The 14,816-nt window shown below is 40.9% G+C and overlaps 1 protein-coding gene across 3 annotated transcripts in view; it reads left to right on the top strand.

Annotated features, from left to right (window-relative positions):
* The window catches only part of brinp1 (bone morphogenetic protein/retinoic acid inducible neural-specific 1), a 252,612-nt gene that overhangs the window by 216,479 nt on the left and 21,317 nt on the right, over positions 1-14,816 (top strand). For all 3 annotated transcript variants that reach the window (XM_050052795.1, XM_050052794.1, XM_050052796.1), the window contains one exon: positions 13,117-13,353. In XM_050052795.1, coding sequence (XP_049908752.1) covers positions 13,117-13,353 — 237 coding nt within the window. The remainder of the gene's footprint in view (positions 1-13,116; positions 13,354-14,816) is intronic.

The following is a 14,816-nucleotide window of genomic DNA, read 5'->3' as shown; positions in this document are numbered from 1 at the left end:
GAACAACAGATGGAAAATAAAGAGCAAAAAAGTCTGCTATGAATGGGTGGGTTGGGGTGGTGGTGGATAAGTCCAACAAGTACAGGACTTTTACTCATGAGACTGGTGTTCATGTCCCATATGAAACTACAAATCAATGTTGAGTTATTTTGTCAGGTCAGTCTTCAGCTGACATGTGAAATGTCAACTCCAATCTTTTCCTAACTCTAACCAAGAACTTTCGTTGCCTAAACACAACTGCTGACTCCTTATGCCTGAATATAGGCAGACCTCAGTGGCATTATAACGACACTGGGGGCTTCTGCCCAACCATCAAAATATGACGAGTACGAATGAGATCACTTTGGCCTTACACACAATTATGTCTCTGAGCATGATGTACTTGACCTATTTTCTATTACATACTATCAGCTGGGCCAAAGCCATATTCTGCATATGTAGCAAAAGCCATAAATGTGAGCCCACCCTTAAATTTTGAATGGATTTTGTGTTTCACTGGAACACAGACATTTTTAAAAGAGCTGCTTTTTTCTTTATTCTCTTAAGAAGATCCACACTATTTAGCTCCACTACAATTGGGATTTAAATACACTTTTGTTCTCCCACATTAATTTGTTCGTTGTTTGTTTGTCCTCTCTCCAGGCTAAAGCTTAGAAACCTGATGATATTGGCTTTGGCTGGATTCTCACTTTCTGCCTCCCCTGGGAGGTAAACAAGTAAAAATAGCTTATTGAGGGATGAGAATTAAGCGAAAGAGGGAATTAGCGTGTGGTAGTTAAATGGTCAGGATTTCCATTGTTTACTTAAACTCTTATTATACAGTATGGTTCAGGTGCTAGGGAGAAAGTAGTCATATTTCTATTTGCTGTTATAATCCAGATTTCCTGCTATCTGTTTATAGTTGATTACCTCATTTGAATTGGTGATATTTTTTAAAAAGGGAAACAGCAGGGACTTTCAGTATATTGGACAGAAGATTGAAATATTATTTGTGTAATTTGATAGCCAGGACAAATAAAGAAAACACGGGGGATTGAAAATAGCAAATTGGTTGCATAAATTAGCTGGGCCAAAGAAAGATAAAAGGCCCTGGAACCTTCACAAGCCATTACCTTGCAAGGACCCAATCACCTCCAATGTGGCTGTCATAAATTAGCACCAAAACAAAAGCAAACTAATTTGCTTCTTTCAGTCCGCAGCACATGCTTTCTCTCTTTTCTCTTTCTCCAGTTTCCTCAACAGCCTATCTTGGAAGAGCCATGAGCCTATCTTGGAAGATTTATGAATATGTTAGAATAGCCTGAGCCAACAGTTTTCAAAGTGGTGAAGTGAAAATAAATTAAACTGGCCCTGTAGGCAAGTCGTGCGGAGAGTGATGAATTAGATACTCATTGCTCTGTCGCTCGATGCCTGTCCCTCTTTTCAAGTGAAAACGCTGCAAACATTATGGAGAAGACAAACAAACATACAAATCAATTAAGTTGTTTTTGATGACAGACTTGTTGAAAAATTGATTCGGAGACTAAAGTATATCAGTAAACACAATGTCCTTGGTTACCAGAGAATAATTTACTGAAGAAAAATCTTTGGTGCAAAACATGGAGAGCAAATGTTGGATGAGCACAACAATAAACACACAGAGAGGCATTTTCAGCATGTTCCCTTTCACTCTGTTACACTCTCTCGTCCTCCGCATCTTTCTCTTGACTCAGACTGTTTATCTTGTTCTTTCTGAAACCTGGACACACCACAAAAAATATTTAATGATTTGATAATACTGACTGTACAGTTAAAGTTATTTTGACTTCGAAATCACAGTGTAACTTGGGCCGTATCCCATATCACAGTAGCGATCTGAGGTAATGACCCAGCCATTGGACAGACCCACCGAGGTAGCCATGTGCATTATGAAAACATGCACACTTTTTCCCAGAGAACTGATAATGCAGGATCATTTCCATCAGGATGGATGGCTGCACACATTTTTTTTTCACATCTCTCCAACATTCTGAAAACCCAGTACCTTATGAAATCTTTCCATGTTGACCTGGAGGTCAGCTTTCAATTGGAAATGGTCAATCAAGAGTGAGTTTCCATTTGGGGCAGCATGATCATAAATCTCTGTGTTTTTTCCCCCCCACTCACTCCAGCCAGCTGCAGGCTGCCATTTCAGCAAGAGCCATGGTTTTCCACTCAGTCTTTTTTCTCTCTGACAGACTGTTTCATCAATTGATCGAGGGTTTCTTTACTTTATTCTTCTTTTGAATTTAGAGGGGCCCTTTTCAGTATTGAACTGTTTATATAAACACTTTGTGTAGCACATTATTTGAAATTGTTGGTTTGAATGTTTGCACAAAGGCATTATATTTTAATTAACGTTATTATAAGTAATAATACCTTATATTATTTTGAGGTCATTATTAAAAATACAACATTTTTTACCAGTAAATAAATACAGTATCACTTTACTTGAAGGCATCTACATAAGAGTGACATGACATTGACATAACTATGACATGACACGATCATGAACTTGTCATAAATATTATGTACATGTCATAAACGTTCATGACTGCTGTCATTAAGTATCATTCAGTTTTTGTAATGACAACTTGACATTGTTTGGGTTGTCTTGATTATGACAACTTGACATTAATCAAAGTGACATTACCAGAAGTTGTCTTTGTCATGACAAGTTGACATTGAATTTCTTTGGGGTGTCCTTATGACAACTTGACATTAACCAGGATGACATTACCAGAATACGTCTTTGTCATGACAATAATAATCATTATGTCAACTTGTCATAAACACCAAGGTGCATTTCTTCTTAATGTCAAGTTGTTATGACAAAGACATCTTCTGGTAATGTCATCCTGGTTAATGTCAAGTTGTCATAATAAGGACATCCCAAACAAATGTAATGTCAACTTGTCATGACAAAGACAACTTCTGGTAATGTCACTTTGATTAATGTCAAGTTGTCATAATCAAGACAACCCAAATAATGTCAACTTGTCATTACAAAAACCGAATGACACTTAATGACAGCAGTCATGAACGTTTATGACATGTACATAATGTTTATGACAAGTTCATGACAGTGTCATGTCATAGTTATGACAGTGTCATGTCACCCTTATGTAGATACATTCAAGTAAAGTGATACCATAAATACTACATAGTGGACAAACAGTGATGTTGCTGGGTATGGGTCCTGCATCCCTACTGCATTAATATCTGAAAGGACGCAGTGAATTCACCACCAATGCGTGCGGATATACTTTCCCAATAATGCCACATTATGAGCAACATTTCCAAATTGAAATCTTAGAAACAATGGCTTTACTTATTTTGAAAGTATTTCTCGTGCCACAGAAACCACTGAGAGTGAAACTTGTGTTTTGGATGTTGTTATGTCGGTGATGTGTCTGTGTTTTTGTTCCGGGGCCCTGCACAGATCTGACACCTGCCCAGACACCTGCCCACCCACCGTCATCCCCGGCTCTCTGAAGTTCTGTGCGCCAAGGCAACAGTGTCGGCGGCAACCTTATATTTTTAGTTTCATTCAGTGTATCTGCATGATGAATGTGTAGGATGCTACTACGGACATCCCTGTGATATATCAATCTTGATCATGATGTTGGCTGCCCACTATTAAATACCCACGATCAACTGGGATATTGATGTTTACAGTGTGAGCTCCACTCATAGAAAACTCTGCTGCATCAACTCAAATCAAGCGCTCCCTAAACTAAACAGCCAGCCTCCACTTTTGGAGATCCATTGTTAGGAATAACTCGTCCTCATCCAGCGTCAACTCAGACATCCATAACAGCAACGCTGTACAGCACATCACTGTATCCATCCAGCTCCCAAAGACACACTGAAATTCTACATTCAGCCAAAGATATTTCAATCAGGAGAGACAGAAGAAAACAAAATATGAGTGAACAAATTAACAGATGATTTGTGCTGATTACATTTAACTGAAGTCTTTGGCACTTGGCACACCAGAGGGAGATATTTGTGTGATCAAGGAACATCTGAGTGGGAGCAGGATAAATCCCCTGGTGGTGGTGGTGGCTGATGACTCTGAGGGGCATGAGGCTGATGAATCCGCGGTGATGGCTGATGACCCTGAGGCAGATGAGGCTGATGAATCCGTAAAGACTGGGTTTTGATGGGGAGGTGAAAGGCAGGCATGACTGCAGCAAGAAAGAACTACGGCAGCGAAAGAACCATATTTAGAATGAGGAGCGTTTAGCTGTGCTACTGGTTGATTGTGAATCAGCTGATGACTCCGTTCACCTACCCAGACTATCAGTACATTTACATGGACAGTTTAATTCCACTTTTAATCGGAATGAAAGGCCATTCTGATTAAAAGTGGTCATGTAAACGGTCATTCTGATTGAAAAATGGTTATTCCGACTGAAAATTAAATCCGATTAAAGGGGGTGGTTTATTCCGTTTGTCATTCCGAATGAAAGAATCTTGTGTGCATGTATACACTCATTCCTCATTAAGTTCATTCCGGTCTTTCTGCGCATGCTCGTTTCCTTGCCCTTCTGGCGCGATGACGTATATAGCATGCATAGCAATGGGCTGCATAGTAACGGACTGAGATAGAGCAGTCGGACTAGTTGCACTCACCGGTTTCCATTCACCACAGCACGGTCTTCTACCTCCCTTCTCCTCCTCAACAGACGAAGCATTAGCAGAACAAGGATGTTGTCGTACTGCTGCTTCAACAATATAAGCAAAACACGTCTGAAAAAGGCGCTAAGAACGGTGGCGTCAAGCATCTTGTTATCCGGAGCGAGGACTACAGTGTTTTCTTCCGGTAAATGTAAACACGTAACNAACAGACGAAGCATTAGCAGAACAAGGTTGTTGTCGTACTGCTGCTTCAACAATATAGGCAAAACACGTCTGAAAAAGGCACTAAGAACGGTGCCGTCAAGCATCTTGTTATGCTGTTGAGCGAGGACTACAGTGTTTTCTTCCGGTAAATGTAAACACGTAACATCCGCCCCGCCCCCTATCCAATCAGAAACCTTCCCTGCCCCAAACCTTGCGCAGACCTGAATAAAGACGATTAAACTGATCTCCTGTGTAAGCCCTCATTCGGAATGAATATTTCTCATGTAAACTACCTGGAAAAACTTTAATTCCCAATGATTTCATTCAGATTTATTTCATTCTGAATGAGAAGCCATCATGTAACCGTAGCCAATGACACCTAGAGATAGTGAGTGAGTAGGTGTGCAAGGAGTGAATGGCAGGGTGAGAATGAAATCTTACAGCCTGAGCATGAACTATATTTTCTTCCTGACTGAACATTCGCGAGAGCTTAATGAGTCCAATCAACAGTTTCATTTGGTTGCAATCCTTGACAGCATATTCATTTTTAGTTACCTGATATTTGCTTCGAGTAGAAACACTGAATTTATATAAAGAGCTACCTTATTTTAAGTCTTATTTTAATGCAAGGATTTATACATGAGCAGGAATGTAGCACAACATGGAAGTGAAAGCAATGTTCTGTTTATTTAAATGTGACCGTGCATTCCATTATTTTGTGCCGTAAACCATTGAATGACCATGATCAATAATTGTGATGTCAATCATTATTGATTAAAAATGCACTGTAAAAAGAAGTTATTTGTTTTAACCTAAAAAAAAAGTCAGTGTCAAAGCGGCCTTACATTTTTAAATTGACTGAATTTGAGAAGACATGTTGAATCATTACCAAATTACCTCAACTTGTCTTCTCCAGTTCAGTCAACTTAAAATTTTAAGGCAGCCTGGACACTATCTATTTTAAGTTAAAACAAACAGTTTATTTTTAAAATGTGAACTTATCATCTTGGCTATAATTAAGATTAACCCCTAGGACCCACTTAATTTGCCTTGGACCCACCCCAATGACCGCCTGTGGGTCCAGGGGATTCTCCACATTGAGAACCTACCAACACCATCACTGTGTAATGTATTCAGATTTAAGAAACAGTTAAAAATCATGATGTGTTTTAGTCTTATACAGACAGTTTTAATAATATGTTACCACACACACCTCTTGAAATCATATTAAGTCATGTTAATTATTCTTTTTTAGCCTCACAGTTTGACCTTATTTATTAGTGCTCTTATTTTTTTAATTTATTCAATTTCTTTGTTCAATTTGAGGCCTTTATTTATATTTACATATTGCACTGAAGCACATTAATTGATTGCTGGCATGCGTGAAACACTTTCGTTTTTATGTGGAGCATAAAAATGACAAATAAAGAAATCTGAATCTAAAGGGTTGGGTATTTAAATAATAAAATACGCAGCCCACAGACGATCTAGCTTGTGTAATTTGGCTCTTAATTTTGGGTGAATTGAATCAGCAAGTTAATGAATCAGCATTCTTTATTTTGTCTTTTTTTGTTTTGTAGCAAAGCGTACAGCAAATATGTGCCTCCCAACACAAACACATCCACATTATTTCTGTATTAAGGGATGTTTGATCTAATTTCTGGGATGAATCTTGGCTTTTGATCTGAGACATGTATACAGCACATCTTGACACTTTGAGGGCAGTTGTATCTTTTACAGCTGAAATGGAAATGTCAGAGCTTGTCATACGTCTCTCCTCCCCCTCTCCGGGTTCTTGTAAAACATGTGATTTCTGCACGAGCCCGCAACGGGTGTGCACTTGCGCACGCGCATGAGTCGACGCTTGCCTGTGTGCGTGCGTGCACCTGAAAGTGTGACACTAGTACGACATCTCACCAGCCGAGGCCCTCGTGCTACTGCTGTGCGGGGACACATGGCAGCACATGACGGAACAGCTTGAACAGTGCGACTGAAGTGCATGAGCAGCCAAAAGCAACCACATTACATTTTTTGAACGCAGCTGGTATGCGGCGTGTTCCGAGATTATTTTGTTAATTCAAAACAAAATAACTGCATTCAAATTACAACACTTTGAGGGCATCACTCCTAAAATAATAAATCGCAATAAATCCAAAATTGCACTCGCCCTACTGTGATCGTGCACACAGGGAAAGTAGATGAAAAGTAATCACTAACTTACTTTACTCTGACTCAACTTGTGTGTCTGTGTCCAGTGTGCAGCACAACTGGCAATAACTCAGCACCATGGAGAGCTCATCTACCTCTCCAGACTGCCTGCCCTCCTCAATCCAGCAATTGCTCCAACATGCAATTTCAGCAATTCCCTCTTTTCAGGAGGCAGGAGCAGCAAGCCCTGAATGCCAGGACCATTTTTATATGTAATTTATGCTTTTACAGTGATTACTGCACCTGCATCCTTGCTTGCTTTTTGTGTGAACAATATGAATAAGTGGGTTTCTTCAAAGCTAACGCTATATAGAGGTATTGTGCAGAGCACATTGTGTTTCGCAAGTCTCTCTGTTCCACACAGATAGAGCGGAGTGTATCACATATGCATATGCAGGCTCTTGTATGTTAATATGTTCTAGGAAATGGGATTTGCCACTTCTCTGTTGTTTTGCTGTTCCAAAATATATGCACACCTAAATATTAATGTACCATAAAAATCCCCAAAAACCCTAACAGAGCACACAGGGACGAAAAAAACAAACATTCTTTGTTCTTGTACTTACACTGTGGACATGTTTGGGATGGAAATATTGATAAAACTGCCCTAAACAATTATCCCCACATACAAATACTTAAGATTTTACAACACAAATTGAGTCGGCAGTCCTGTTTGAAAACACAGGCTGCTGCCTTCGAGTGAGCCGAGAACACTTATGATAATCTACGATAATCTACTCAGCGCAGACACAGCAACACATTATCCATTTGAATGCTAAGTACACCTCATTCAGAAGTTTAAAAAATGCTAACATATTCCAAGAGCTGAGAATAGCTCCAGTGGAACATGTTATCCTCTGTCAGGCCCAACACACACGCTGTCAGAGACCTAAAGCGCTTTACTTAAAGAAATGAAAAGTGGATAAATAGCTACTTTAGCTGCACCTTTTTACCTCCGAGTCGTGGAAGAGGAGCTCTCGTGTGAAATGGGCCAACGCAGCAAATCTTAAAGCTATGTGCCCCTTCTGTTTTAAGTATCTAGGGATCAGCAAGGGTGCACTGGGCAGGCCTGGACTGCAGAGAAACAGGCAATCTTCCAGTTCAGAGGTCTTTGGTTTTGTATCATGGCTGCAACGATAACCTCCAATGGTAATTTAATGCCCCCATTCAAGTAATGCACTTTATTGCACCAGTGGATTAAGTAATGATTATTTTGCGAAATTGCGGCCACACAATGGTCAATTAATCTTTAATGAAACTGTAACTTATGAGGCGGAGCGTGGCATTGCAATAAGCAGGCAACTGCTTGCCAAGGCAGTTACAAGGCTCAATTGCGGCCTACACTCCCCATATATCCCCATGTAAAAATAGAGCACTCCAGAAAGAGACATAATGAAAAGGCAAAGTCACAGTTGCAGAGTCTCCGTTTTTTAGCATTCATGGAATGTTTGAGGTCCTATATCCTCTGACGTACGTGAAGGAAATATATCAGCCGGTGATGTATGCGGTGAGATTAACTGCCATTTTGAGGTGCTATTTATTTAGAGCAAGCCAGGCATAGGGGTTGCAGGGAATTATGTGCACTGACAGAGCATGAAGTTGGAGGTTATCAAATGGCTGCACGGGAATTCCAATATGCACCTATTCATTTCATCAGCAGCTCTTTATTGACGGCAAGTGTAACTCCCTGCCCCAATATCGAGTGTTTTTCCTCCAAAATACCTGCATCAGAGCTGTATAAACTGTAGCTTTATAGCCCAATCATTCTCAATGTGTTCACATGTTACTGCACTAACACAGCAAAGCCAGGGAAGTCACAAAGATAAATGTTTTTCCTGTGATTAGTTTCTCATTTCATTTTTTTGGCCCGAGGGCTCCAGTTCTCTCACCCATTCCCCACTGCACTAACAAATGTTGATGGATTTACTTCTATTGCATGACATCATTTCTACAGTGGGAGGACGAGACATCAGATTTCCAATACTGGAGTACGTGCTCGGTGGGAGAAGGCAGAGGAGAGCGGAAGAGGTGAAGAAACAGGATTGAGGAGAGTGATTGATGGAGTGAATGAGAGCCAAAGGATGATGGGGGGGGGGGGAGTCAAGGGGGCATGTGCATGAGTGTGGCGGGAGTAAGAGTGAGTGTAATGAAGTAAGACAGAAGAGATGTGTACAGAGACGGAGTACGGGGTAGGGAGACAGAGACGTGGAAAAAGACGGGACAGAAACACTGAGAGGGAAAGAGAGTGGAAAGCAATAGATCGCAAGACTGATAGCGCTGAGCTGAATGTCAGCATCCCGGACGATTCCTCCTGCAATCTCCCGGTACCAACACAATGATATCAGAAGAAGAAACGTGCCTATATGTGTGTGTGTGTGTTTGTGTGTTGATGGTAAGGTTGGGGGGTATGAGGTATGGTTAGACAGAAGAGGGAGGGAGGGAGGGCTGAGGCACTCGGTGTTATTGTGCACCCGGCCGCTGGCACCAGCACTGTCAGTAAGCAGCGTTGATCCGTGAACTTGCCATCTGGATTCTCCCACAAATCACATTAAAGTTTCAAGCCCAGGAATACATCAAGCTAAATGAATATTGGATCCAGGGGCCGCAGACAGGCCTGATGGAGAAAAAGCCCTGTGCAACCCAACTCTTTTGTGGTCAGACATGATCCATCCATCCCCTTTACTCCCTCCCTCCATCCCTCCCTCCTTCTGTTCCCTTCCTCACTGATGGGCAGTGGTTCGGTGAGGTGTAGAGGAGAGGGGAGATGTCCAAAAAGAGGTACATAAAAAATGGGTATAAAGAGTAGTTTAAAGTGTTACTGTGCAACCCAGTTGCCAGAAGAAAGCTACAAATACATACATGTGTGTTTCTTGAGACCGTTTCATACTTACATCAGCGTTTCTATAGTGACGTCATATATAAGCTGACTTTGCCTGGAGGCGGAGGGGATGGTGGAGGAAGTGTTACCTAGGCGAAATTCCTGCCAAGCTGCAGACCACTGTTGGAAACAAACCAGTTGTCTTTTGGCCACCCTTCGCACCAGTGTTTGTCACACCAAACCAAGGTGTTTTTTACCAGCACATTTCAGCATTTCCTATCAATATTTCCTAGTGCCATTTCCCAGTGGTGTTTGAGCCATTGCACCTTGGTGTTTTTGACCGACACATCATGGTGTTTCCCAGTGGCATTTGAGCCACCAAACCCGGGGGTACAGCACCGATTTATCCCTGCTTTTCCAGTTACTTTTGTACGACCCAATGTGGATGTTATTCCCTGATATACTGCAGTGTTTCCCAGCAGTATTTGTGGCACCAAACCTGGGTGTCTTTTACTGTCACAATGCAGCGTTTCCCAATAGTGATTCCCAGCAGCATTGTTGGTACCAAACCTGGGTGTCTTTTACTGTCACATTGTGACGTGTCCCAATGGCATTTCCAAGGGGCATTTCCCAGTGGCATTTGAGCCACCAAACCTAGGTTTATGTCACGACCCTTTCCTGCTTTTCCAGTAGCTTTTGTACCACCAAACATGGGTGTTTTTCACCAACATATTACAGCATTTCCCAGCAGCGTTTGTGTCACAGAATCCGGGTGTTTTTTAACAAACCTGGGTCTTTTTAGCATCACATTGTAGCATTCCCAGCGGCGTTTGTGGCACCAAACCTAGGTGTCTTTTTACCAACACATTACAGCATTTCCCAATGGCATTTCCCATTGTGTTTGAGCCATTGAACCTGTGTTTTTTAACTGACACGTCATGGTGTTTCCCAGTGGCATTTGAGCCACTAATAGAACTGACTACTCCTTGCTTTTCCAGCAGATTTTGTACGACCAAATGTGGATGTTATTCACCGACACATTGCAGTGCTTCCTAGCGGCATTTGTGGTACCAAACCTGGGTGTTTTTTACTGACACATTGTGATGTTTCCCAATGGTATTTCCCAGTGGCGTTTGAGCCACCAAACCTCAGTTTATGGCAGCAACCACTCCCTGCCTCTCCAGCGGCTTTTGTACCACCGAATGTGGGTGTTTTTCACTGACATACTGCAGCATGTCCCAGTGGCGTTCGTGGCACTGAATCTGCGTGTCTTTTACATGCTTCCCAGCAGCAATTGAGCCGTTGAACCTAGTGTTTTTTTTCACTAATGCATCATGCCGTTTCCCAGCAGTGCTTGAGCCAGTGAACCTGGGTGTATTCCCCAATGCATCCCTGCTTTCCAGTGGCTTTTGTGCCACTGAAGATAGGTGTTTCAAGCCAAATTATGATCTTTGTCTAACCATATCAAGTGATTCTTGTGCCTAAACCCAACCACACCTTCACCACAGCATTTCTGAGAAACCTAAATTTTTAGTGTAGCAGCTACAAAATCCTGTTACAAATCTAACATATTCATGGTTTGCAGAAATGTGACTGGGTTGTTTTGTGCTGAATAAAAGGAGAGGTAACAATTTTGCTCCGTGGCGTACTGAACTAAAATCATGATTATATACAATCTGACCTTAGCTGTTTGTGACAATAACTGAAACATCGCTGCAAGAATTACCTAAACACAGTATGTCTCACTGTTTTTCAAAAGCTGTTACCATGACGATGGATGTTAAGCGGTCCTATGTTTCAGAGTCAAGTCTTGGCACATATTAAGACCTTCATTTGCTTCATCACCCACAGTTTTCATTTCTGCATATGCTATGGCAGAAAATAAGGAGCATTAATTGCCACATGCATATGCATCATAAGAGATACTGTTTGACTCTACGAGAACACCTTGATGATTCATGCATACAGTATAAGCTTACTCCCCTTTCATTTCCTCTATATTATGTTGATTTACATAAATGGATTCCCTATTTTCACCCAAAGTTAAAAAACAATACGTGAGCGTAACATATAATGCAATCATTCATCATTCAATAACATGTTATGTTCTGGTTCCTGGTTGCATATTTTCTGCTGAAGCACTGTTTGTGCCCAAGTAAAACCTATTAAGAAAATATTGCCTCACCAAGATGCTGTTTCATACGAGAAGAAAAAAGTCTATTTAGTTCTTTTCCAATCCAGTGGCTTGTAGAGCTAGGGATTTATTTTCCCCAGGTCTGGACTGGAGACAAAGGCTGTACTGTTAGCTGCTCAAGCTTCAATTCTATGAGATCCCCAGAGTGAGATATGGATTGGCTCGGATTCCGAAAATTATAAATACCTTGTCAGTTGTGAGAGTGAAGAGGTGCTTTCAGCTTCAGCCACAAATTGGCCTCTAGATTACAAATTCAGATATTGCCGTTAGCATATAATTACCAGAATGCTGCAAAATTGGGTGTATAAACCACAAGCAAATAGAAATGGGGACACTTATTGCACACAGTGAAGCTCATGATGGAAAACGCTCACAAAAGGGAAACAATTTCCGTGCTGAATAAACCAGCACAGCAGAAGCAGGCAGGCATCAATCACTGTTACACACTGTCACATCATGAGTGACCCACCACAGAACATGCAGCTCAAGTCGAACACTGTCGAGAGTTGAAGCACATCCTTCAAAACAAACGTATGCTTAGAACACAAAGCAATCCTGGGAGGGCAGTCAGCCATTACACCAACACTTTCCCCATTCTGGTAACTTATTTCTCACATATGTGTTTCCTGTATCTGTGAGGCGACACCATATAGTATGGAAATCATGCGCTGACAGTAATACTGACCCTCTTCTTTTTTTATTTCAGTCCGTACTTCAAACGCAGGCACACACTTAATTACAAAAAGATGAAAACATTATTCATGTCACTCAGCTCTTTCTGCTTTTCAGATGATTTTTTTATCAGATCTTGTCTTGAGCTTTTGTTATTTAAAAAAAGGAGTTTATTGTTCGGTGCACTCACGATATAAAAAGTCTGAAGGCTGCACATTTCTGGTGTCTTTTTTGTCCTATTGCTTCACCAATTTCCAACGTGAAGAAAACTGAACAAGGACTTTAATTTGTTTTTTCCTTGTCATAACAGAAAATAGAGCATTTTCTATTTGACTAAAAACCCGTTTTTGTGTTTCAGGTCTTCAGGTCATTTTCCCAGAATACCTGCAGGAGAAATTTGTCCAGTCAGCCCTGAGCTACATTATGTGTAATGGAGAGGGGGAGTACATGTGCAGCAACAACCAGTGCATCTGTCAGTGCGCCGAGGAGTATCCCCAATGCAACTGTCCCATTACTGACATCCAGATCATGGAGAACACCCTGTTGGGGATGTCTGAGTCCTGGGCATCCTCTTATAAGGACTTTGAGAACTCTGGTAAGATATCAGATACCTCCAGCTTGTATCTAAATCATTGCAGTTATCTATCTATCTATCAATCTATCTTTTCTTTTTCTTTCTTCGTAATGTAAGAATCCCTGGCATGTTTAGCAATCCTAATTCCGAGGTGCATATCACTAATTGGCACACTTAAAAAGCTCAGGTGATTAAGGTAATCTCATAATCTGGTAAATTTCTTTTTGCTCGAAGATCATTTAAAAACACATTTTATAATTTGGCAGCTTCGTGTTTCCTTGCTCATTGCCAAATCTACATAATTAATAGGAAATTAAAGGGTTTTTTTAATATTTGCTGCAGAAAGTAGTATAAAACTTTCATAGTGCTACAAAAGGGAAACGTTCATGGATGGACAGACTATGCAACTTTTTTATTCCGACACCAAACACTGGTGTTTGTCTCCGATGATAAACATTAATTCCACGGTGATCTTTCCTCAACCACGACCAAGTGTTTCACATGCGGGCAGTAGTTTGGAAAACACTCATAAAGGCCATTTATGTAATGCACTGACAAATAACCTCATTTATTACTTTGTTATTTTACACAGAATGAATGACAGCCAAAAAAGACAACTCTCAAATGTCAAATGCTTGACCGTCATGGCGAGTAATATTCCCTCCCGTATGAATTCCTCCAGTTTCTTTGAATGCAAATGCAGACTCAAAGGGTGGCAGTAGAATATTAGACACAGTTGGGAAAAAAGCCCAGCGAGAGCCCAGATGTTACATGGCAAGTCACCATGTTTATACATTATTGATATGATATAAAAGTGTCCCAATAAAACCTGCCAGCAACAGATAAATATATTTATGCACCGTGGAAGAAAGTTAATGTGACACGTGGAGGTCGCTGAGTGCAGTACGTCTGTGAAGAGGTGTTCAAAAGTAAGAGGCCAAAAAAGATATGTGTAAATGTATAAGCTGCCCTGACAACAAAATGCAAATCACGCACAGAGGCACTTAACCAAAAGAAGAAATAAATTAATCTACAACTTTCTCGTGATGAGAGGGCCTGTGTGGTACATTCGTCTAATCTTTATCACTTTGTCTGTGGTTTAAAAAATAGACAATTACTGTCCAATGATAATAAACTGAACATTCGAAATGGTTACAGTTCGACTGTCAAGCGAGTAAATTACCCAAATTAAACAGAGTGTAATCACTACAGAGGGATCAGGATCAGGAGTTTAGCATTCAGGCAACGTGCTGTAATTACACCAAAGTTGGGGTGTGTCAGTAATAGCAATACAGTATGTTAGCAAAGAAAGCATTGATATTAGTCTCGCTCACCAGACCTTTCTCAAGAAAAGAAAGGTCTGGCTGGGCCGACTCTCACTTTGAGATTGGAGAAAAAAACGCCCCGGCTGCTTGTATTTCTTTCAACCAATCACAATCGTTCTGGGCGGTGCCACAGCAACGGTGCGTTTGCAAAAATATTGC

This window comes from Epinephelus moara, chromosome 9 (genome assembly GCF_006386435.1).
Source record: "Epinephelus moara isolate mb chromosome 9, YSFRI_EMoa_1.0, whole genome shotgun sequence".
Taxonomy (NCBI): Eukaryota; Metazoa; Chordata; class Actinopteri; order Perciformes; family Serranidae; genus Epinephelus; species Epinephelus moara.
This window is presented reverse-complemented; position numbering and strand designations above follow the sequence as displayed.